The 25,663-nt window shown below is 36.4% G+C and overlaps 1 protein-coding gene across 7 annotated transcripts in view; it reads right to left on the reverse strand.

Moving 5' to 3' along the window:
- mTor (serine/threonine-protein kinase Tor) overlaps nt 1–25,663 on the reverse strand; it is an 816,233-nt gene that overhangs the window by 276,402 nt on the left and 514,168 nt on the right. For all 7 annotated transcript variants that reach the window (XM_090412780.1, XM_090412800.1, XM_090412771.1 and 4 more), the window contains one exon: nt 10,056–10,163. In XM_090412780.1, the coding sequence (XP_090268906.1) occupies nt 10,056–10,163 (108 nt within the window). The remainder of the gene's footprint in view (nt 1–10,055; nt 10,164–25,663) is intronic.

Here is a 25,663-nt window from a genome sequence, read left to right on the forward strand (position 1 = left end):
TCATATCCACTTCAGTTTACTGCATGCAATTTTTTTTCTGGTTGATGCATTCATCAGACATTGGCAAATGATCCATCACCGAAATTTGTTATAATTAAATGCCTGATATCGAGAACCCATGCTGTCTGGGTTCTTGGTTGAATATCATCTCCCAGCTGCCTTTCCACATTTCAGGTTTTCGATGGCTTTTTATACTTCAAGTATCGATATATATATATATATTGCTGATTGCATTGCTGTTGAGTGTTTTCTATCACTTTGGTTTCATTTATTAAACCATCAAAGTAATCTCTCCAAGCATCTGGAATATCTTTATCTTTGGTTTTCATGTTAACTTTATTAACTTTGATTCCTTTTCCAATACTTTCCTCCATATCTGTGTTTTTCAATATTTTATCACCTTCCAAATATTTATTTTCTATATTCTTACCAAAGCCTTTCCATGACTTAGGAAGACTGAGATGTAAGTGAACTGATATAATCAGAAGTGCTACAGGAAAAAGAAATATAACATCTGACAATATTGAAGTCTTAAAAAATTTTTTATCCTGGTCAAAACTAAATGGTGATCACTTCCAATTTCAGATCATTTGTATACTTTTATGTACTAAATTAACATGAAGATATCACTAACAACAACAACGTAGTAAAAAAAAATCAGCTAACACCTTTTATTCCCATATAGACAGTAGGCGAGGCCGTTTTAGCCCTATCAAACTTTTTACACAGTACTTTGCTTTCTTTTTTTTTTTTTCCTCTGTATTCTCTCAGGGTCCAAGCTGACTTATTTGCCAGGAACTTTTAGCACATTCTCCTTTTTCTTGATTGCCTCTTTAACTTCCCAAACCCACTATCTGATTTTTTTATCCTTGCATACAACTTCACCATCTCTCTAAGACTGAATTCAATCAATGTTTTCTTCAGAAATTGTCACTGAATCTCCAAGGTTTAGCTCTTGTTTTCACACTTTATACTTTTCTTCTGATAATGTTTGTGTATTTGAGTCTACAGTTCACCACTGAAAGCTGCTCAGCTTTGATTTGTTTTAAAACTTTCTTATACGCTTTTCTTTTCAATATATTTACTTTTATCCTGGTCAAAACTAAATGGTGATCACTTCCAATTTCAGATCATCTTTATACTTTTATGTACTAAACTAACATGAAGATATCACTAACAACAACAACGTAGCCAAAAAAAAAAAAAAAATAATAATCAGCTAACACCTTTCATTCCCGTATATAGATAGTAGGTGAGGCCGTTTTAGCCCTATCAAACCTTTTAGAGGCTGAGCGGGCAGTTCAATCTCCACTGGTAGCCAATCAGAGATAGCTGGCCCAAGATCGTCACTAATTAAGTGGCACGCAGTGAAGAGATGGCTCAACAAGTGGCGCCATCTCGTGGTCCCTGACCCTAAAAGTATATTTAATATCTGAAATAGTGTGGGTTCTATGGTCAATTTTCTTGAGTTTACAGGTCGAAAAACCTGTTTGCTCATGCCAGAAATCGACTAATTTGGGAACTGCTCAAAAAAAGATCAGAAAAATTTCCTCTAATCGCCAACTAGATTTGAAACCAAGTCTACTTTTGTGTGGCCAAGTGCCGTAGTGTGCAAATGCCATGTCCACTGAGCTACACAGGCTAAGAACTTTTATTTCTTGCATCATCTCTCATCGTGAACTTGATCACATGTTTATGCAACATGCTGTTAGTAATAACTAGTCCATGTCCTGAACAGAAATCTAGCAAGCACTTATTATTAGATTTGCTCTTTTTTTCTAATCTTTTTTTTTACTCTGCTGTTTAGATCTTCAACAAGGACCAACTTTTCCTTTTTCTTTGTATTGCCTTCTCTAATGCCTCGAAAGATTCCTCCATTTCTTTCCTTAGAAGAACCTTCTTTGGGAAAAATATGATGCTGACCATATGCACAAATAAGCCTCATTGTCCAGTCCTCCATTCTGATGTTTGTCCTCATTGTTTGACTTGATACTGCCTGACATTCAAGATTATCTGCATATTTAGTAGTTTAATATTATAGCTATTACTCCTTTTCCTTTATCATCATTGCCTGAATAGAAAATACTGAATTTATTGCTCAGAAATATCTGACCCGTTTTTGTCTATTATGTTTTGATAATGTCTATCACATCAATCTGGTACTCATTCAATTGTTCTGCTAGCTCAATTTCTTTTCTGAAATTTGTTCCAGTAGCTGACTTTTTGCCATTCACCCTGGTTCTCTGATGAAAACAACAGGGATCTTATTTAACTGGGTGACACCCCAGCCAGCTTGAAAATCTGTCATGTTGTACCATCATTTTGGATATTGGTTTAAGTCAATAAGAATATAAATTTTGTAGAAATATCCTCCCCTGGATGAGAGATCTGTGCAAATTGGTCACTCAGTAAATGAAGATTTTTTCTGCTTCTATCATCTTCTGCCATCAGTACTCATTCAACTTATTTTGTAGTCATTCTTTCTTTTATTTGCCATATAGCAAAAGAACCCATTGAGATTTTCTTTTCCCTGATAAGCTAATTTCTGCTCATAATTCTGATTTCTCAAAATATTTTATGGCTTCCTGAAAAAGCCTTAAATTTAATCAATAAACAAAAGAGGTCCATAATTATCAGTTATTATGGCATACTCTTGATAATTAGAAAAATAGCAGAACTATACCAGAATTACCAGGCAAGAGTAATGGTTAATTCAGAGACAAATGAGAGGGTTTTTATTTCCACTGGTTCTTCAGGAAGACTCTTACTAACTTTTTATTATTACCCTTGACCATATTTTCAGACTCACAGGAAATAGGTATGGAATAATGATTGAAGATTCAGAAGACTAAATACACACAAGCAGTCTCTATTTCAGATGATGCTGTACTAATCAACTCTTACTTTCATATGGCTCAAATCCACTTAAATAATTTATGTAAAAATAGAGCAACGATTAGATTCATAGTCCATTAAGTAAAACTGACATGTTATAAAAACAAAACAGAAGATCTGCTAATTGACTCATGAGGTAAAAGATTTTGAGTAAAATGATGCTCTAAGTAACATAATGAAAAGAAAGCACAAAGCTCTTCAATTTCATAAAGGCCTAACTAATATTTAGAAATCTAAACTCATCACCACAAATATCAAAATTCATCTGTACTAAACCACCAGTCAAGCCATACTTATATATGGATCCTGGGCATGGAAGATTACTGCTCAACACAGTCAACATCATTAATAGTTTTGAAACAACTTGCCTTCAATCAAGATTCAAGATATATATTGCAAAATCACATTCATAATAATATTATTCTTGAAGATGCAGCAATTACTTCTAATAGAAACAATTCAGAAATGTTGCATGAAGCGGTTGGTAAACTGACTTATTCATCAATTCTCACCCACGTTCGGTGATCTTGCTCTCTACAGACAATGGACACAGAGGAAGAAGATGGATAAGAAAACAGTTTTAGCAATGTAAGTAAAATTCTTTTTGAAAATGAGACTCACAAACTATCTGATATTTACCAGTTGGTACAAACTATGATGAATCTTATTTTGCCTTCCTTATTATGCTGATCACCTTTCTTGACGGTATCTTGTATTACTCATTTCACTCATACTACTCGTTTATCTAACTCCTGCTTTATCCTCCTTACTTGGGTGTACGGTCTGAGATTTCTTTCTTCAGATACCCCCATGACTATCTCTCATGCACTGCTAACATTCTTCTCTTGCAGAATCTTATGCCATTGCACTGCTTCGAGATGCTTCCAAAGCCTGTCATAATCACCTGCACTGCAGTTCCATATATACTCCTTAACTGAAAATTTTATGTTTGGTAATCTCCCAAGTCAAGACCACTGTTAAACTGTGATAGATTGAGAATTTAGAAATCTCATCATAGTTTAACAAACAAGACCCAATGAAAGGGGCATAAATACATATGTTTGTCTCTAAGTGTGTTATAATACAACTTGTAAATATATCAAGTGTTCCAAAACTTAGAGAAAAGAGTAGTTTATCAAATAATTCAAGTAAAGATCACTCACTTGTTTGTGTATTTAACAGTGCGATGTGTAAATTTCAATACTTGTTAGAGCTATAAATATTTAGAATTGTCACATAACTTGCATAAAATTCTGAGTGGATTATAAGTCCAAAGTTCACGGAGCAGTAATGTGAGGGGAACAGTTTGCCTCAGGCGATCACATACCTTCGGACGCGAGAGGGGTAACGGAGAAGGTGGTCGCTGTGAAGTTGACCCACATGACAAAATGTTCCAAGCGCTAGGTGGATATCGTAGATTGTGGGAATCACCAAGATGAAGAGTGAAATAAAAGGGGTCAAGAACCCCCCCCCCCCCCCCCCCCAACCAGGCTTTTTCGTTTCCGGATCTCCTCGTGTTTGTCGCTCGGGTGTCATGAGCTGGACAGTAGTGGCATCGCCTCCATTCCGGAGCGCTTGGACGATGCATCGATGGAAATTCTAGATCTACAGTCCCGAGGAGCTAGAATAAGCCCAGCCATCCCTAGAAGGAAGGGTTACGCGCTCATCGTGCGAGATCGTTAAGACTCATGGATAAATCGGAGAGCCACGTGCCTTAAAGCCTGTTGAGGGAATCAAAGGAACATTCGAATGAGGAGAGGAAATTTCAACGGATCAGCAAGTGTGATGAACTTCAAATATAGATAAGTAGAATTTACTATTTTTGCTAGCTATGATTGAATGGAATTTGTGTTGCGTAGTGATTCAGAAGAAAGAACTAGAGTAGTATCATAAACTGAACTGAAGTGATCTAAAGTTGTATATCATAACATTATAGCTTTGCGGTACTGAGTTATTGTATGTGCTTAAAGAATGTTAGGATAATTCAGAGTGAAGATTGATGTTAGTAACGAATTATAATTGACATTATTGGTACCTGGAGTGGTCTGCTTGTGACTAATTTAGAGTAATTATTGTTATAAGTATCATACCTAGCTAGAGTACTTATTAACTGATTGAACTGATAGTGATAACATTCTCACTCTAAGAAGGTTAATTGTCATTAACCTTCTTAGAGTGAGAATTGTAATATCATATTCTGTATATATTCTGTCACATTTATATAGTGTTCAATAAACCTTGCTTTTTGAATCCAAACAAGATTGTCTTGGAATAATTTGGAATCTGATGCACCTCTTGCAAAAATTTAACATGAACCTCAGCGGAAAATTAGGGAGTAAGAATTTTGGCCACGTCTGCAAAGATAGGGTATCACTTGAGTACATTCTAGGGATCGCTTCTTGATTAATATAGTTATATAGTTTGTTTAGTCTAAGGGCCCTAAGTGGTGCAGCAATATTAATATAAATTTCTTAGAGCTTTACGAAAGGTTGATCTCGGAAACTCTAATACACTGGCACTGGCTCAACCCTGAGGCATTTCCTTTGTTATCCAGAAGTACCACGTGATATCTGAAAAGGGTTCTTACTTGTATTGATGTGTTAGACAAAAAAAAAAAAAAAACGTAATATAAAGAAATCGATACAACACCACATGATTACTTTCCTCAGTTGGAAGCAATGTAGCTACCCTGATTATGTACAAATCTTCTGATCCTAATGACATTCTGTACTCTCAAATCTTACTCTATTACATGATGTTTCACGTAAATATCTCTTGTAGGTAAATAATTTCCATTTCCTTTCTACTACATGATCTTTTCTTCTTGCAAACTATGTCACCCAGTCACTGAAGTCCTCCTTAACATTTACCTGACCTGCACTCATTGTGCTAATTTGCTGATTCACATCTCCCCATTATGCTCTGCATACAGGGAGATGTGAATCAGCAAATTAGCACAATGCATCTTAAGCATCTTGAGCATGACAGAAGCCAATATGCTCAAATCAACTGCTACCTGCAATAGTCTTCATACTCTTACTGAGGCATTTTCTTAAATCAGAAGAAAAATCTGATATTTCTTTTAAAAGAGAGTTAGGCACTCTTTGCATGAGTGGGGAAGGGAGTATCACAGTTAACTGTTGAATACCTCATGTAAACATTAATAATCTCCTTATTTTATCAATACCAGGAATACATCACTGACAACAACATCTATGTGAAAATTCAGAACTTTTTTATACAAACATCTGAGAGTAAAACAACTTTGTCCATGTCCTACATGGCTTGAGATTGAAGTCATCTCTGGTTATTTTAATCTCAAGCCATCACTGAAGACAACAGCAAAGCAAAACATGAATAAAAGTTTATTCAATTTACTTTTTCTATCAATCAGTATGCAAACAAGATAGTTCTGGTATCTAGCTGGACAAATTCCATTGAAATTAAGTACTGGAATCATTACAAAAGTTGTCAAACCATCTCAATTTTCATTTCAACTGGCATACAGAGTATACAAAAGCTATAGATAGAAAGATAACAGAGTATACAATATTATGAAAAGTACAAGGTTCAGGGACAGAAGAGTCATAACTATTGTATGAAAAGAAACTGATTCTGCAAATCAAAGTGCATGTGAAAGAATGTCTCTACTGAATGGAAATGATATGTGAGTGACAGATACAGAAGGCTCGAGTAATGAGTGCCCATTTTGCTAAAAGCTATCAACCTGGCATATGCAACATTGAGCTCAATACTACCTCTTCACTAGATGAAGAAACTCAGGCATATGAAGATGAGGTATCAGAGCTGCTGTACAAACTGAATAAGAATTCATCAATAGCGACTGATGAGATATCAGCACAGGTACTAAAAGAGTGTTCAGTTGAACTGGTTTTTTCTTTGATCAGGCTATATAATATGAATCTCAGAACAGGGAATATTCTGCAACAATGGAAAGAATGTATGATAATTCCATTGAACAAAGGTGGTGCAAAGACTGGCATCGCTAACTACCAACCAATTAGTATATCAGGAGTGGTGGTGGTGAAGATTTTGGATAAACTGATTAGGGCTAACATTCAGAAGTGGGTTGACAGTGAATCTCTACTTTGCAACAAACAGCATGGGTTTACTAAGGGAAGATTATGTTTTAGCAACTTGCTCACATTTCATAATAATGTTACCACTAAACAAGACAAGGAGAATGAATACACCATGATACTTTTGGATTCTGCTAAGGCTTTTGACAGAATACAGCATGGTAGACTGTTGCATAAACTGGAGAATATGGGTTTGAATTATAAAATATCAGTGTGGATAAGAGGATGGCTGATTGACAGACATCAAAAAGTGTATACAGCAAGATTTAAGGTAACCAGTGGTGTATCACAATGATCAGTGTTTGGTCCACTGTTAATCAATCTGTATGTTAATGATATTGGTAAGGATTTGACTGGTTGCATACAGCTATTTGCTGAAGATACCAAAATAGGTAGGTTAATCAAGAATGCAGCTGATATGCAGTACTTGCAGAATAATTTGAATAGATTGGAATTGTAAGCATGGGAAAATGGATGTCGGTTCAATGTTAGTAAACGTAAAGTCATGCAAATTATCATGCAGTTATGAAACTGATTAGGCTAGAGATCTTGGAGTGTTAGTAGATAGCAAGTTGAAGTTCAGAAGCCATGTAGCAAAGATTGTAAATACAACTCAAAAGTATTTGCAATCACTGATACAGTGAAGAGAGTGGAAAGGAGAGTGTTAAAAATGATATCAGGATTGTGAAATACAAATTATGAAGACAGATTGAGAATTTGTAGACTGTAGACACTAGCAAACAGGAGAAAGAGGGGTGATACGATTGAGACTTACAAACTTCTAAAAGTCATACAGGATTTCAGTTAATGGAATTTTTTTATTTTATGGAGGGTGAGGAAAAGGACAAGAGGGCATCCGGGCATCCTTGGAAGCTGAGAATGCCACTAAGAAGGGGGGGGGGCTAGATTTTTCTCTCATAGGATGGGGTGTGATTGGAATGGACTGCCATTGGATGTTGTGTGTGCAAGCAGTGTGAATGAATTCAAAAATAAGTATGATAGCTGGTGCATGAAGTAAGTGGCCCTTGACGAGTTCCTGACTCTCTGGAGGTCTCTCTTAATAATAATAATATTTATATATGTTCTGACAAAATATTTGAAATGTACTTCATAATAATCCTACTTTAGCTGCATGAAAGTGGGATTTCGGCTGTAAGTATTATTATTTATTATTATTACGGGTATCTCCATGGAGTCAGTAGACTCATCGCGGGAGACCCAAACTAGCAAAACAATATCTGTCATATCTCTTCTTGAATTCATTTACAGATGAAGAGCTCACAACAAAGTCAGGCAATGAATTCCACTCATTCACCACCCTCCAGGCAAAAAACCTTGTTCTGACACCTTTGTTAACCACACTCTTCTTTAATTTCCAGAGATAACCTCTTGTTCTTCCATCACTATCACACAGCTGAAACATTTCCCCTGCATCAATCCTATAAAAACCTTTTAGTAATTTGAATGTTTCTATCATATCCCCTCTTCTTCGCCTATCAACCAACCTCTGCAATCCACAAGCTCTCAATCTATCAATGTAGGGAGCATTTTTTATATCACTCACCAACTTGGTCACTCTTCTCTGAACCCTCTCCACAGCCTCCTCATCTCCAAGGAATCCAGGTGACCAGACCTGAGCACAGTAATCCAAATGTGGAAGTATCAATGCTTTATAAAGGGGAATAATAACCTCCTCATCTCTGGATGTCAGTGTGTTCCTCAACAACCAAGTAATCCTATGTGCAATCTTGGACACCTTAGCAATGTGTCCTCTGAACTTCATCTCCCTATCTACCAATACCCCTAAGTCCCTAGCCTCATCAATCTCTTGGAGTACCTTTCCATCGATGTAGTACACAGCTGGTAATCTTTTAATCCCAAAATGCATGACTTTACACTTTTCCACATTGAACTGACATCCATTTTCTTTTGCCCATTTTACCAGCTTATTTAAATCCTCCTGCAAACTTTCAACATCAGCTTGATTTTTTATTGCACTACACAACTTTGCATCATCAGCAAACAACTGAATATCTCCCTTTAAGCCGTTTCCTATATCATTTATATACAAATTAAACAACATTGGCCCAAGCACAGAGCCCTGAGGCACACCACTGGTCACCTGCCTCATTCTGGACTCGGCTCCCCCATACACCACCTTATGGTATCTCTCCCTGAGCCATTCTCCTATCCATATCACCAATTTAATATCCATTCCCATCTGCTCCAATTTGCGTAACAGTGTTCTATGGGGTATCCTGTCAAAAGCCTTAGCAAAATCCAGAAGTACCACTGTGTAGCCAGTTCCTTTGTCCAACTCTGATGTTATTCTATTATGAATAGTTAATAGATTGCTAAGGCAGGATCTACCTTTAACAAAACCATGTTGGCCTCTATAGAGTATCATATCCTGATCCACCCATTCTTGAATTTTGTCTTTAACCAACTTTTCCAATACTTTTACCACTACTCCTGAGATGGTGATTGGTCTGTAATTCAATACCGCAGTTTTAGAGCCACCCTTATGCAAAGGAACCACTTTGCCTAACTTCAACTCCCTAGGGACCATACCAGAGTTCAAACTTAAATTAAATATCCAGGTAAGAGGGGTTGACAATTCATTTGCACATTCACGCAACACCCGAGCTGATATTCCATCTAAGCCCACCGCAGTGTTTGCATTTAAGTTTTGCAATATATTTAATACTTCTGATTCTTTAGCTTCAATTCTCACATTAGGTATTGCTATAGGTATAGAGATATCCTCACTTGGGTGATAGACTTTTGAGAAGTGATCACTCAGTAACTCGACTATTACATCTGATTTTGTCACCATATAAAAAGGGATACAGGTAATTGTTGATTACTTTAGTAGTCATAAACAAAAGAAAGCAATGATGGGTTCCATTATGGTTAATGCTAATGGGCCAACTAGAAGAAATACAAGATTCAGATCTAGTCAGAAAAGAAAGGTTAGATGGCAGGCAATCACAGAACTCACTGTTATTATTATTTATCACACACACAATGTTAGGTATTTCAAAAAACATAGAAACTCGCCTGCAACCTGTCCCACCACTTTTGTTTAATAGCCTCTCTTCTCTCAGCTATTAGTTTGTACTGTATAACTTCCTCCAATTCTGAAAGCATCTGAACATTGACCATAGCCTAAAAAAATAACAAATAAGAGAAATACATATCTTTATTTCATGTTTCAATTATAATATTGTCATGTAGATACTATTTTTTTAAATTAAGTTACTAATAAGGCTACTGATCTGAATAATTAATTTTTATTTACAGACAAATTACTTTACTTGATTACACTGCATAGAAATTATGGAAACAAACTCCATGTTAGAGCAATTACTTTATTTAAAACTAACATTAAAAAAAATAACTCTCGACATTTTGACCTTTATATCAAGATCGTCATCATCACCAGGAATACATACATAGACAGAGACAGTGAAACACAAACTACTTAACAATGCACTTTTAGTAAGATACAACATTACTCTGTTAACCACCAACCCTAGTAACCCTTGACATTTTGACCTTTATATCAAGATCGTTATCATCACCAGGAATACATACATAGACAGACAGTGAAACACAAACTACTTCACAATGCACTTTTAGTAAGATACAACATAACAGCTCTGTTAACCACCAACCCTAGCCTATTTCTCTTTTTTCCCCTCACCATAGGTGAGGGGAAGAAAGAGAAAAAAAAATTAAAATATGAATCTTTTTAAATTTATATTTATGGAAAAGTATATTTATTATATAGGAATCTAGTTTAAGGCTATATTAGTGAAAGGTCACCTTATTTAATGCTCTATGAAATTACTCACTTTCATCTGTTTTACTGTATTTTCTTAAAACAATTAGCTTTCTGTAGCATATTACTGCTGATTTTCATGTATTTATTCACAATGGTATAAACTTCATGGTGTACTTCATGGTATAAACTACACGACTAGAGGAAAAAATTTATCGACCTACTAATATTTTGCTGTTTTTCTACCCAGCATCTCCTGAGTAAAAATTTCGACCATGACAAGGACAAAGGCACTAAACTAAATCATTAGAAACAATTCAAACTGTAAGTGAAACAGAACTAATGTAATAACATGGCACCCTCTATGGACCAAATAACAATAAAGTTAATTTGGATAAGTCAGACTATGTGGTCTCAGAATGAATGTCTCACAGATCTATGACAAATTAATGTAACCATGCTTGCTGACATTGGGAAAGTTCTTCATAGCAGATGCTGATTCTAAAAATAGTCTCTCAGAGCTATAGCAGTATTGACTTTCTATGCAATACCAATGCCTGGTTTTCCCTTTCAGTCATTCCCAACCATAGGTGACACTGTAGGCATTGTCCACAAAGTATTCCTGGTGAGAATTTTACAGTGTAGAAACTACCTACAATCCTCTGAAGAAGTATCCAAAGCATAGCTTGCTAATCCAAACTTGAAATATAGATGATCACAGATATAATTTTTATGTTCTTCAAGGCAAATGTTAACTGATCTGTCAGTCTGATCCTACTTTGGATCATTCATCCTCTTAAAGATGATCTTTAAGAGGATAGATGAAGGTAGCTAGCTGAATAAGTGGTTTAGGTGACATGAGGGTCATACTTGTAAAGATCTTTAGAAGCATTTCCATAGCACAATTGGAAGAATGATGGTACGTTGCCCTCTTCAATTGAAAAAGGCCTAAGTTTGATTTTCGTCATGAAGAGAGTAATCTTTATATTGTTTTTTTCAATTGAAGGTGAGTTTAGCTGATCTCATAGGGAGGTAGCAGGGTTTTTTCCCCTGGAAACTCGGGATTTTCATCCCACATACAGACAAATTAGCCTTGAGAACGCATGCAATTTACAGACAAAAATACTAGTGGTGGTGGTGGTGTAGGAAATAATGATAGTGGTGGTTCACTGTAGTTGGTGGATTAAGTGTTGGTTGTAGAGTAGGTGCCCTCCCTCGAGTCTTTGCACTCCTTGGAGGTGTCATGTAATAATAATAATAATAATATATTTTCTGATATTCCTTAATATATTGAGATGGGAATAGTTTTGCTGCGATGCAGTCTGTGTGTTGGGCACAGGAGGGATGGAGTGGTGCATGCAGTATTTTATCTCTTTTATATGGGCTATAGCCATTGGCTAAAAAGGTGTTGCAAGATCCCTGAGCTCAGTTTCAAGGGCTGTTCCATTCAAACAAATAGCCCTAGCTCGGTGAGTAAAAGTTTTGCGATACTGTTGAGATGGGTAGTGGTGTGGCTGCATATGTAAATACCTTCCTGTATGTGTGTGTGTGTGTGTGTGTGTGGGAGGGGGATATGGAAAAGGATAATTGGCCATTAGAAAGTCACATTACTAGTTACTGAAAAGAGACAATTTTTACTTTCTTTTTCTATCATGAAAGTTTATTTTAATACACATAATTCAGATTTTACTTATGTAATTTTTATTAGCAATGAATTTTTGTTCCAATATTATCAAGGGCATCTTCAGTATGACTTTCAAATTAAACTAGAACAGAAAGTGGTAGACTCAACAGTGAAAATGCATGAACAAATGATACATTCTAACAAAGGTTCTAACAAGGGATCATTAATTAAAATAAAAAAATTTTAAAAATTCGAATTCCAGAATGTGAAGAACTACTTTCCATTAAAGAGATAATTTTAGTCCATTACTTCTATTTAAATTCGGATCATGTAGCAAGGTTTCACAACTCTCTTTATATATGGATTTAAGAGTTAATTACTTGTATGGAGAAACTTAATTTTTTTTCCAAAGAATTAGATATTCGATGGATAGCCCGATTTCTGGCTCAGAATTTAATGGAGTCTAAACGTTAATGGCAACACATGGTTGCTGATCTACCTCTTTGGCCAAAATATGATAAATCATACTGGCAAGAAATTTGATACATTCTAGGATACTTGGCAAAAGGACACCAACTGGAGACCAACTGATTTAAGTAGTTTGCCTATATCTTCAGACACCTTTAACATAAGAAAGGTAACATAATTGATCACCTCTGTACTGCCATCATGATGACAGGCAGATGACAAGGAAACCATCAATGCTCCTGTTGACATAAGATTTGGTAAAGCCATTACCAAAGAATATAGACTAGATTAAATGGAAGAATTTATTGATATTACACAAAAGTCACTATAGGTTTGAGAGACTATTTTATTACTCAGAAGTCACCCAAAGAAGACTATTATATTACACAGAAGTCACTATAGGTTCGAGAGACTATTTTCAGAATCAGCATTACTACACATACCAACCACTGAATTAAAAACCTTTATGCAGATGTACATAAATGCCACTTACGGGGCCAGCCTAACACGGTAAGCAGGTGATGAGTCGAATCAGGGTGCCTTCATCAAGGGGCACTGAAGTGAGTAAAAAAAATAAGATAAAAACATGTTTTAATATTGGTGTTTATTAAATGTGGATATTCACAAAATATATTGTAATAAATACTGCGACATTTAATAAAATTTAGCAAAAACTGCAAGTTGTTTTTTTGCTGTGTGTGGTATAAAGCTGGGTGCTCACTTGGGGCATCGTGTTACAGGGGATGCCTTACACTACTGACTTTCTTTTTACATGCAGCACACATTCGCCAGTTAGGATGTGAGGCATGCACATCGGGCTTAACCTCTATTTATGAAGTGATATTTGGACATTTTTTGTGGAACAGATCTCACACATTGTTTGTAAATCGTCAAACTGTTGATTGCTAAACACATGATGAATGTGTAGCTAATTCACACTAAGGTAAGTAGATTCTAAATTTATCCTAAGCCTTTACAAATCAACGACAAATTTATGCATTTCTTTAAGTATTTGTTTTAATTTTTTTAAATTTACATTTTTTTTTTGCCTTACTGAACTTTTTGTTCAATAGATTTTTTACTTCAGAATAAATAAATGGAGACAAAAAACAATTATTCAGAGCTACAAATAAAAAAAAGAAAAACAGCAAAAAAACTTGAAAAAGAGAAACAGAAAGGGCAACTAACTAAATTTCTTAAAAAGTCTGAAGGTTTATCCACGTACCTCTTAAATCAGGGATGGCCAACCTTTTATGTTTCATGCATCATACAGCTCTTGTACCATACAACTCAAGTACAAAACTGCAAATGTTCACAAAAGATGAAGAAAGCACAACTATATAGTGCACAAGTATCAATTGCAAACTGATAATTGGCAACTCGCCGCTGTTGCTAATACTTGGTGCCTCAGGATCAAAACAAGTGAATGTACAAAAGATGTACACAAAACAATAAAATGGCTAAAAATAATTATTAAGTTTTAGCTTTTTTTTTCTACAAATCAGTTTTTGGGTAATACTTTTTGTAAACAGGCTTACGTTTTTATTATCATTGGGGTACAATGAGCCATTTCTAAGCATCCTACATCACTTTTGGTGCAATTGACATAGGTTGGCCATCATATGCCGAAAGGTTGGTCTTAGATAAATTAAAAGATTTAAATTTAGATATTAAAACTTTGTGAGGACAAGGATACGATAACGAACCGAATATGAAAGTAAAATACAGCGACGTTCAGACACATTAAATTTGCCGACTGCTAATGCTGCTAAATATTGAAACAGTGATTACTATACAAGAAATTCATAATGGGCTGTATTGAAAAAGTACACCAAAATCCAAAATATCAGATACTAGATGGGAAGTGAGGAGTGATGCTCTTCGTTCACTTAGATATAATATTGGAGAAGTTTTAGATTCTTTTGTGGAAATTTATGATAATAACAAAGTTGACGAAGTTGAAACGAAGTTGAAATAGTACAAAATAATTTTAATTTTCAAAGCAAAAACATTAGCTTTGAAAATTAAAGATTATAGATTATAGAAAATTAAAAATTATAGATTATATGATTGTGTAATATAGATTTTTGCGTTCACTTATCCGGTGTGAATTTTGTGCAGGATCAATGTAGTGAGTAAAAATGCTTCAGAATCCAAAAACATTAAGTGAATCTATAAATGCATTAAATAATGTAATCAACTTTACTAAAGAATTTAGATTGGATGAAAATTTTAATGTTATAACTTGAATCGGCAGAAGAGTTGGCATTAGATTTAGAAATTTCTCCTGAGTTCAAAAGCAGTACATAACATCAGACATAAGAAAGGATTGTTCTATTATGAAGGTTTGGATGAAGCACCAGTTGATCTGCAATATAACTTTAAAGTTGCATTCTTTCTTCCAATTGTGGACACTATTATTAATTCTTTAGCTGAAAGATTTGATCTCTTGGCAAATCACTTTAACATATTTCAGTTTTTATCCAGTTTTAAGGAAATTTCAAATGGATGAGGACATTTTAAGAAAACACTGATTTACAAGTTGCGCTGACTGATGATAAAATAAATTTCATGTGATGATAATGCGTTCCCCCTTTTTATGGGAGTTCACGGTACCATCTAGTCCCCCCCCCCCCCCAAATTTTATCCAGGCTCCGGAACCAGCATAGGCCGATGAATCAGACCTATGGCTGGGTCAGTATTCCTGACTGTAATCCGTGTGTCCACAGACCAGTTTGCCTGCTTGCGGGATGAAAAACACCAGATAAACTGGTAGAAAAAACCCTGCTGTCGACGTCCAAGACCAGCTAACTTGGCTATGGCTGAGGAAGATGGTTAAGCTCCTCACGTCGTTGACAGGAATCGAACCTAAGACACTCCTTCCCCAGGCATATGGTTGCAAAGCGCAAAGCTACTAGGCTAACTGTGCAGACTGACTGATGATGAAAAGGATATTTGCACCACTGAAGTATATAATGAAATACAAATTCTAAAGGACATCATACAGGAGAGCGACAGCTTTAGTTCCACTGATTGGTTGAATGGTTTATAATTTATTTGGCACAAAAACTACAAAGGTCATACTGTGCCATACTAAAGGTTACAACATTAGCATTTTACAGAAAATTGTAAACAATATGTCCCTACAAGAATCTAGTTTCACAAAGCAGCATCTCTAGGTAAAAGAACTGCTGCAGAGGGCACAGCAACACACAAGGTCAGAGGTTATTACAGGAGTGCAAAAATAGTTAACAATATAAGTTAATACATAATATATGAAACACTAAACCAAGGAATGCAGTATCTACATATATGTAAAATTATAACAGATGCCTTTATAGCAGTACAAAAATAGGCAAAAAGGGATTATTATACAATATGCATGGATGAAAATTAAATTTAGCAATGCAGTATAAACAGAATTTAGCAATACATATAAACAGAATTACTAGAAAGTACACAAATAGGCAAGATGTCCTACAGCACTACATGATTATTCGAAAAATAAAGTAGTAAATAAGATGCATACACAAAATGTATGTTAAGTGATGCAGTATCTGCATATAAACAAAATTACTGCAAAGATTTCAGCAGTACATAAATAGATAACTATAGGTTAACATATGTATATATAAAACAAGTCAAGGAAAGCAGTGTCTACATCTAGTAAGATTACAACAAACATTATTATACTAATACTTAAAGTCAGAAAGGAATTATTATACAGTATTGATGCATAAAATTTAAGTTTAACATTATGGTATTTACATATTAACAAAATTACTGCAGGGTGATACATATATACAAGATCAAGGCCTATGGTAATACATAATTGGTCAGATTTAACCTAATGAATAATATGTACAGTGGTACCTTGGCTTGTGAGCATAATTCGTTCCAGAAATGCTTGTAATCCAAAGCATTCGTATATCAAAGCGAATTTCCCCATAAGAAATAATAGAAACTCAGATGATTCGTTCCAAAACTCAAAAATATTCATATAAAAATGATTAATACAAAATACATAAAGTAATTGAATTTATTAATTACATTACAATTACATATTACAGTAATTGTATTGGGTAGGATGACTTTCATTGTCACTAACGGAATCACTGCTATCTGTTGACTCTTTTTCTTTTTGTGCGACTTTAACAAGGAACCTATCTAATGACACATGCTTTTGCCTCCTTTTGAGGATTTCACGGAAATATGACATTGCATTGTCGTTAAACAGATTCATCGCTCGCACTCCATAGCCTTACTCCGGTGATGCTTTTCTACAAAATTTTGCAGTGTTTCCCACATTTTACACACCTCCCTAAGCCTCTTAGATGTAGACTTCTTACAAAATCTTGCCATGGCAGCCACTTGCATACCTTGTTCGTGCTTCCCGATGATTTCCTTCTTAACGTCCACTGTAATCATCTCCTTCTTCTTAGCCTTCCTTTTCAACCCTTTTCTTCATTGGGGCCATTGTCGTAGCACAGTTAATAAAGAACAGTCACTACATTTGGACACAAAATAAAAAAATGCTTTACGCACACACACGTGGTCACAACACTAGCACGAATGTAGACTATACAAATGAGGTATGCCGACTGAGACCACGCATGAGACAATTACCCACAACCCCGAGCGGCTTGTGATCATGTGACGTTCAGCAGACAAAGCGTATAGGTAATACAGTACTCGTATTGCAAGACGTTGCTCGTTTATCAAGTTAAAATTTATTAAAAATTTTTGCTCGTCTTGCGAAACACTCGCAGACCAAGTTACTCGCAATCCAAGGTACCACTGTATGTATAAAAGTTAAGTTAAGCAAAAAAGTATTTACATATAAACAATTTATGATCAAATGTGTTTGTACAAATTAATTCTTTCTAAAATATTAAAAACATCATGCAATTTGCCTGAGTCTGCTAGCATTTCCCTGAGTGTATATGGCTTGGTTTGATAAGTGAAAATTTCATTCCTCTCGTGTAAATTTTTGACAATCTACCAAAATATGATGAATAGTGAGATGTGTGTTGCATTTTTCACATATGGGAGGGTCATCAGCTCTCAGTAAATGAGAATGCATAAGGTGACTGTGACCTATGCAGAGCCTAGCAAGGACAACCTCCTCCCTTCTCTTTGTAAGTTGACTAGAATGCCAGTGTTTAATGTTATATAATTTGTATGTTGATACTTCTTGCCATGTTAACTCCCACTGAGCAATTAGCTTTGATCTTATAAGTTTTCTGTAGTCTGTATATGGAACTGTCAAACAATATGTAGAGAAGGTATGAGCTAATTTAGCAGCTGCATCTGCAGCCTCATTTCCTTTGATTACGATGTGGCTGGGAATCCAGCAGACGTAGACATCGAAATTAAGGATTTTCATTTTGTGAAGCAGGTGTAGCACCTAATAAAGTACTGGATGCAGATTATACATAGAAGAGGAAATAGCCTGTAAAGAGCTCAATGAGTTTGTATAAATTATACACTTTTGGTAGCAGTTTTCTTTTATATGCACAAGTGCAAGCTGAATGGCATGTAACTCTGCTGTATAATTACTGCAGTTTGGTGGGATCTGATTTGAGATAACAATTTCAAGAAACACAGCAGCACAGCCAACAGAGGTGTTAGTTCTTGAACAATCAGTATAGATGGGTAAGAAATCAGCGTGTGCTGCTCTGTGCGCATTAAACAATCATAGGTAAATGGATGATGGGGGTATAAGATTTCTGTAGCTGACAAAGTGAGAGGTTGCAGAATGGTGCGTAAATCTGCCATGGAGGAATGCTGTTATGTTTAGTGTAGCTAAGGTTGTCAACATTTATACTAACAGCTTGCACAGTTTCTTTAATACGCATACCAAAAGGATGTATAGCAGTTTGATATATGTGATATTGAGCTTTCCAATGCAGAGAGAAGCTATTCCATGTAGGGTGATATGGGAGAGATTTCATTTTTAGGACATAATTAAGAGACAACTATTTCCGTTGAAGTGATAGAGCTGGTTCATTTGCTTCAGCATAGAGACTTTGAGTGGGTGAGGTGCGAAAGGCACCAGTAACTATCCGTATACCCTGATGATGGATGGAATCCAACCACCGTAGGTTACTCTGTCTTGCCAAACCATAGACTTGAGACCCATAATCCAGCTTTGAACATATACAGGGTGTTCGGGATAAATTTGACAGTTTCGTAAGGAAAAAGAAAATCTTCTTTGTATCTATTAAATTTAATGAATTGACAAAAAAACATTACAGGCAGAGTTAATTACAATACTATCAACAAGATTTACTCAAAATAACCACCATTAGCATCGATCACAGCTTCAATTCTGCTTCGGAACCTCGAACAAGCTGATGCTACAGTCTCCCTGGGAAGGGCCGCAAAAACTGTTTTAATTTTATCCATTAACTGGGCTTTTGTATTACTGGAAGTGCGATTGGTGTCTTTTTCAACTGCGCCCCATACAAAATAATCCATGGGGTTAAGGTCTGGGGAGTTTGGAGGCCAAACATTTGGACTGGTGAAGTCGTAGAAATTTTCAGACAACCATTTTTGACTTTTCCCAGAGGTGTGGCAAGGGGCCGAATCCTGCTGCCATACATACGGCCTACCATTGGCTACCCTTGTTATCCAGGGCTTGACTACAGTTAGCAACTCCACGAACAAAGCCCGAATTCCAATGCCAGGGTTCTTCAACACCTGTTCCTGCAGATTTGCGAGGAATTCTGCTGTACGAACGCAATCAGATCGTCTGCTAGGGATCTTTCTTCTTGCTACATCCTCGTAGTCACCATTGCAAGTCTCTAGTTCATGCCTGATTGTTTTTACTGTATTCAGGGAGCATTGGGCAACAGTCGTAATATCCTTATTTTGATGGCGGGCACGAATCATCATGATACAAGTTATTCTCTTCCATGATTCAGGTGGGTTCCAGCTATCCATCCTTTCTGACATCTTGTATATGAATGAAGAAGGGTCCAAACTTTTAAATGAAGAGAAGTGTGTGTTAATACATGTAACTTGCGGAAAAATATAATTAATTATAAATATGTCAAATTTATCCCGAACACCCTGTAAGTGCACGATAAAGATGGAGCAATGAAGCTCGATCAGCACCCCACTCAGTAGAGGATAGAGTGTGGAGTTTCAAAGTTCTTTTGCACTTTTCTATTAATTGATGAATGTGTGCTAGAAATGTGAGTTTTCTGCCAAAGATGAGTCCTAAGAACTTGGTTTCTGTAGCTACTAGAATAACAGTATGTCCCAGGATCTGGGTGATGAGCGCGTTTTTGACAGAAGTGCACACAGACACTTTTTTCTGTTGAAAACCTAAATGCGTTATTAAGAGCCCACAGAGAGAGACATGATTAATTACTTGCTGAAGTTGTCTTTCAATTACCCTCATGTTACATGAGTGACAGTAAATTGTGAAGTCATCAACATATAGAGCATTGTCTACAGTGGGAGGAAGCTGTTCAACGATTGAGTTACTTTTAATAGCAAAGAGGAATACAATTAAGACAGAGCCTTGGGGAACACCTTGTTCTTGATAATAGAGTCGAGATAGCGTACTTCCCACTCTGACTTGGAAAGTTCGCCTGGACAGGAAGTTTTTAATAAATATAGGGAGGTGTCTTTTGAGACCAAGGTTATAGAGCTCTTTTAATATGCCATATCTCAAGGCTGTGTCATAGGCTTTTTCCTTGTCAAAAAAAAACTCAGACAAAATGTTCTCGCTTCAGAAATGAATCTCCTAACAAGTTTCTAACCGAACTAAATGGTCTAAAGTTGATAGATGTCTACGGAAACCACATTGTGTATTGGAGAGAAGACTGTTGCTTTCTAAATAACGGAGAAAGTTGGCTAGTATCTTACAAAGACAGCTGGTCAGAGCATCATGAATGTACGCATCAAATTCCTGATGTGTACCCTAAAAGGGTGTACAGGATGATATTACTACATGAAAAATTTACATCATTACTAACATCCTATCTACAATTTTCCTCCAAATCAGTCTGTCACTTGTCAAGACTCCAACATTATCAGATCTTATATTTCTATCGTCTAAGGCACTTTGTACCGTATCAATCCACCTATATCTTGGTCTTCCTCTAGATTGTTTTCCTGCCAACCTGGCAGAGAATACTTGTTTTGCTAATCTTTCTTTGCCCATTCTGTTTAAGTGATCATTCCACCTGAGATTAGCTCTGCTAATGCATTCCTGGATGCTGACAATGTCTAGTTGTTTCCTAATATCCTCGTTTTTAATATGATATTGCCACTGATGCCATCTGTTCACACCTCTTATCTTTCTCAGGACTCACATATCTGCGGTCTCTAGTCTTTGGTCAAGTGTTTTACTTCTGACCCAGCTCTCAGATCCTAAGTTAAAACTGGTTTCAACACTGTCTTGTACACAGCTAATTTAGCGTTCCAACTAATTTCTCTCTTTTTCCAATTGACTTCCCACCATACCAGCTTTGTTGATTCTATTGTCTATTTCCATATTCAATTTACCATCTTCACTAAAAATCGTGCCTAAGTAGCTGAAATGTTTTACTTGTTCCACAGGTTCTCTGTTCAAAACACAGTTGACATTTTTAACGATTCTTCCTATTTTCATTGTCTTTGTCTTTTTATTGCTGACCTTTATGCCATATCTATTACAACAGTTATTCAATTTAGTCAGGGAATCTTGCAAACTTGTAGTGGATTTATTTGGGAGTATAACATCGTCCGCATAAAGCAAAGAGCTGACATTAACATCTCTAATTCTGATATCATGTTTAATACCACTTTCCTTCATAATGTGATCCATATAGATAATGAATAACAGAGGGGGAGGGATAATGTACATCCTGGTCTCACGGGAGATTTAACATTAAACCATCTTCCTGTACTTCCTTCAATTCTAACTGCTGACTTACAACTCAAATAAAGACTAAGTATTGCTTGATATAATGCCCCATTGACACCATATAACTGCAGCGTATTGAATAGCTTCTCTCTTGGCACCTTGTCATATGCCTTTTCCAAATCGACAAAACTTAAATACAGATCTTTGTTATATTCCCATGCTTTCTCAACTATTTGTCGTAAAGTAAAGATCTGATACTGACAGCCTCTATTTGGCCTGAATCCAGCTTGTTCTTCACCGAGCTTTTCTTCCACAATTCTTCTCGATCGTTTCTCAAGTATACTGGCATAAATCTTGCCGTGAACACTCAGTAGGGAAATACCTCTGGAATTCTCACATTCAGTTTTATTTCCCTTTTTATATATGGGTACCATTAGAGCTCTACTCCAATCATCAGGACTTCATCCCTCTGTCCAGGACTTCTGAACTATGCACTGCAGCCACTGTAAGACTTTTATACCACCATACTTCAGCTTTTCTGGTCAAATATCATCTACTCCTGATGCCTTTCCACATTTCAAGCCTTTGATGGCTTTTTCTACTTCAAGTATGGATATGTATTTCTGACTGTATGCCTGTTGTATGTTTTTTACCACTCTGCTATCACTGCTTGTTTCATTTAGCAATTTTTCGAAGTAATTACTCCACACTTCAAGAATATCTTTTTCTCCTGTTTTCATGTCACCTTTATCATCTCTAACTCTTTCTTCCGTTTCTAAGCTTCTTCAACACTCCACAACAACACAGAATATCAATGAGATTTTTCTTATTCCTTGCCTCTTCTCTCTATGTGAATTTGTGCACATTTTTATGTTGGAACATGGTGTTAGTAATAACCAGTCCATGTTCTGAGCAGAAATCCAACAGGTATTTGCCATTATTATTAGCTTTGCTCTTTTCTCCAAATTTTCCCAAAATATTTTTGTATGTCTCACAATCATTTCCTACTCTGCTATTTAGATCCCCAACAAGGACCAACTTTTCCTTTTTCATTGTGTCAGTTGCTTTCTCTAAAGTCTCAAAAAATTCCTCCACTTCTACCTTAGTAAAACCTTCTGTGGGACCATAGGTACAAATAAGTCTCATTGTCCAATTCCCCATTCTGATATTTGCCCACATCACTCTACTTGAGACTGGCTGCCATTCAAGAAAATTAGCCTTGTATTTTGTGTGCTAATCCTTCTTTTCCTTGATTGTCATTGTCTGAATATAACATTTTGTATTTATTGCTAAGAAAGATCTCACCAGTTTTTGCCTTTCTTCTTTCAATCACCCCTATTATGACGATCTGGTACTTATCTAATTCCTCAGCTAGCTCCATTTCTTTGCCATTCAGGCTTCTTATGTTGATAGTACCGATCTTTAACTCTTGTGATATTGAGTTGGGGTGTGTTTTCAGATTTGTTCCAGTAGCTGACTTTTCGCTGTTTGCCTGGTTCCCTGGCAAAAACAACAGGGGCCCTTGTTTAACCGTGCAACGCCCCAGCTGGCATGAAAATTTGTCATGTTGTACCATCATTTTGTATATTGGTTTAAGCCAATAAGAATACAATTTGGTCGGCTAAATCCCAAATTGCCAGCCCATCTTCATTCGTTCAGTATCCAGGTAGATAGATACCCAACAGGGTGTACCACGAGAAGGTTAGGATTGGACATTAAGTCAGAAGCCCTGGTCGGTTCTCCGCATTCCTTTAAAGGCTATGTGGAGGTCTCCTCTCAGTTATACAGCTTAGACCTTTAAGCACCCCTGGTCAGAGAAATTATTCGATAATTATTTGTCTGTGTTGTATATCTTTTCCTGGTTTTGGGATAGCAATGACAATTGACTTGTGCCAAGAATTTGGAAACTCTTCCTCTGCAAGTATTCTATTGTATAATAAGAGAAGAAGATCCATAGAAGATGATGGTAGATGTTTCAGCATTTCATAATGGATGTCATCAGATCCTACTGCACTAGGGTGGATTGTAGGAGAGCTCTTTTTAGTTCCTCCTTGACAAATGGCTAATTATATGGCTGAAGAATGTTGGTAGAAAAATTAAGCCTTTGTTTCTCTTGCTGCGCTTTCAGTATTAAAAAAATACGGAGAATATGAAGCTGTTGCTGATATTTTAGCAAAAGTTTCTCCCAAAGTATCTGCAATAGCTTTGGGATCAGCAAGAACACTTCCACTATAGTCTAAGGAGGACAAACAGTGTGTACCATATCTGCCTTTCATTTTCCGGATTTTATCCCGTACAATTTTTGGACTGGTCATTTGATTAACTGATGTAGTAAATTGGATCCATGATTGTTTTTGACTCTGACGTCTTACATAACGTGCTTTGGCTCGAGCACGCTTGAAAGTTGAAAGTTATTAAATCTGATGTGGTGCGGTATCTACAAAATATGCTCCATGCCCTGTGTTGATCTTTTTTGACTGCCTGACATTATGGGTTCCACCAAGGCTTTGGAGAGGCTGGAAATCGAGATGATATTTTTGGGATGGAGGTTGTTGCTGCCTGGACAATGCATTCTGTTATACATTTTACAGCTTCATTGATAGGTGTTTGACTGATGGCATCAGCATTAAATTTTGCAAGATGAGAGAAAGTGTTCCAGTCAGCCTGGTCCATTTTCCATATAGGTATCCATGTGGGTGAACATGGTTCCTGTGAAGACATTGTACAAAGAACAGGAAAGTGATCACTTCCATATATGTTCTCTTCAACGTCCCACATGAGCAGTGGAAGAATGGAAGGGGAACAGATTGTAAGATCAATTGCAGAATATGAGTGGGTAGGCATATGGAAGAAAGTACTGAGTTTATTATTTAGAAGGGAAAGTTTATTATTATCAAGAATTTTTTCAATGATTCGACCTCGTCTATTAGTGTTGGTACTACCCTATAGAGTATTGTGACCGTTAAAGTCGCCCATCAAAAGTATGAGTTCAGGCAGTTGCGAGATAAGGTTATCAAGATCAATTTCATTTAACTCAGCATTTGGTGGTAAATAAATTGAACATACTGTAATAAGAAATCCCGCAGAGAAGTATAAGTTGGATCTAAAGGAAAGGAATATGACGGCCCACTAGGATAGCTCCTCCATGAGCAGGACCATCTCCAGTTCTATCCTTACGTACAACAGTGAAATTCCTACAGGCACAGTCCTTATTGGGTCTTAAGTAAGTTTCCTGTAGACAGAAACAGAAAGGTTTGCGTTTCTGCAACAACATCTTGATATCGTCAATATTCTGGCAGATCCCGCGACAGTTCCATTGTAAAAATTTTCCTATTGTCTTGATTTTATTGACTTGTCTGGTTTTCGAGAGGTTGAGGGCTTACCTTTGTCAGATTTATATTTATCCGCTGTTTCAGGGAAGTATGGATGGCCAGTGTCCATCTCTTCCTATGGTAGAGTGTGCAAAACATCAAATGTGTTAGGGTCAGTTGGTGTGTTTAGTTTGCTTTCAGTGGGTATCAAGGTATCCAATTTTTCTATGCGAGTGTCTAGTGGTTTATCTTTGAGTGAAGTCTCCACCATAATTTTTTTGACAGGTGAGTTTTCATCGAAGCCGAAGCAGGGGCCAAAGTAGTGCAAGACTACCAGGATCCCCCCTTTCCGGATGTCCACGGGTCGCACTGCATGGCAAACACATTTTTGAAGTTGTCACTGGAGTAAGGCCATAGTTCTTGTGATTAATGCGCTCAACAGAGAAGCACTTGCGATCGTAAAGTTCTCAAATGGTGGAAGAAACATACATGTTTGAGTTGCTGTTGGCACTTTTTTAATTGTTACTTTTTCAGCATAAGAGGATCGTAGAACAAGTATAATGGTGGCCAGCTTTCTTTTTGCATCTCTTTTTCATCTTTCCATTTCTGACATGCACAAGA

The sequence above is a fragment of the Typopeltis vanoorti genome, chromosome 2, assembly GCF_054136105.1.
Source record: "Typopeltis vanoorti isolate ZY-2024b chromosome 2, IOZ_Tvanoo_1.0, whole genome shotgun sequence".
NCBI lineage: Eukaryota > Metazoa > Arthropoda > Arachnida > Uropygi > Thelyphonidae > Typopeltis > Typopeltis vanoorti.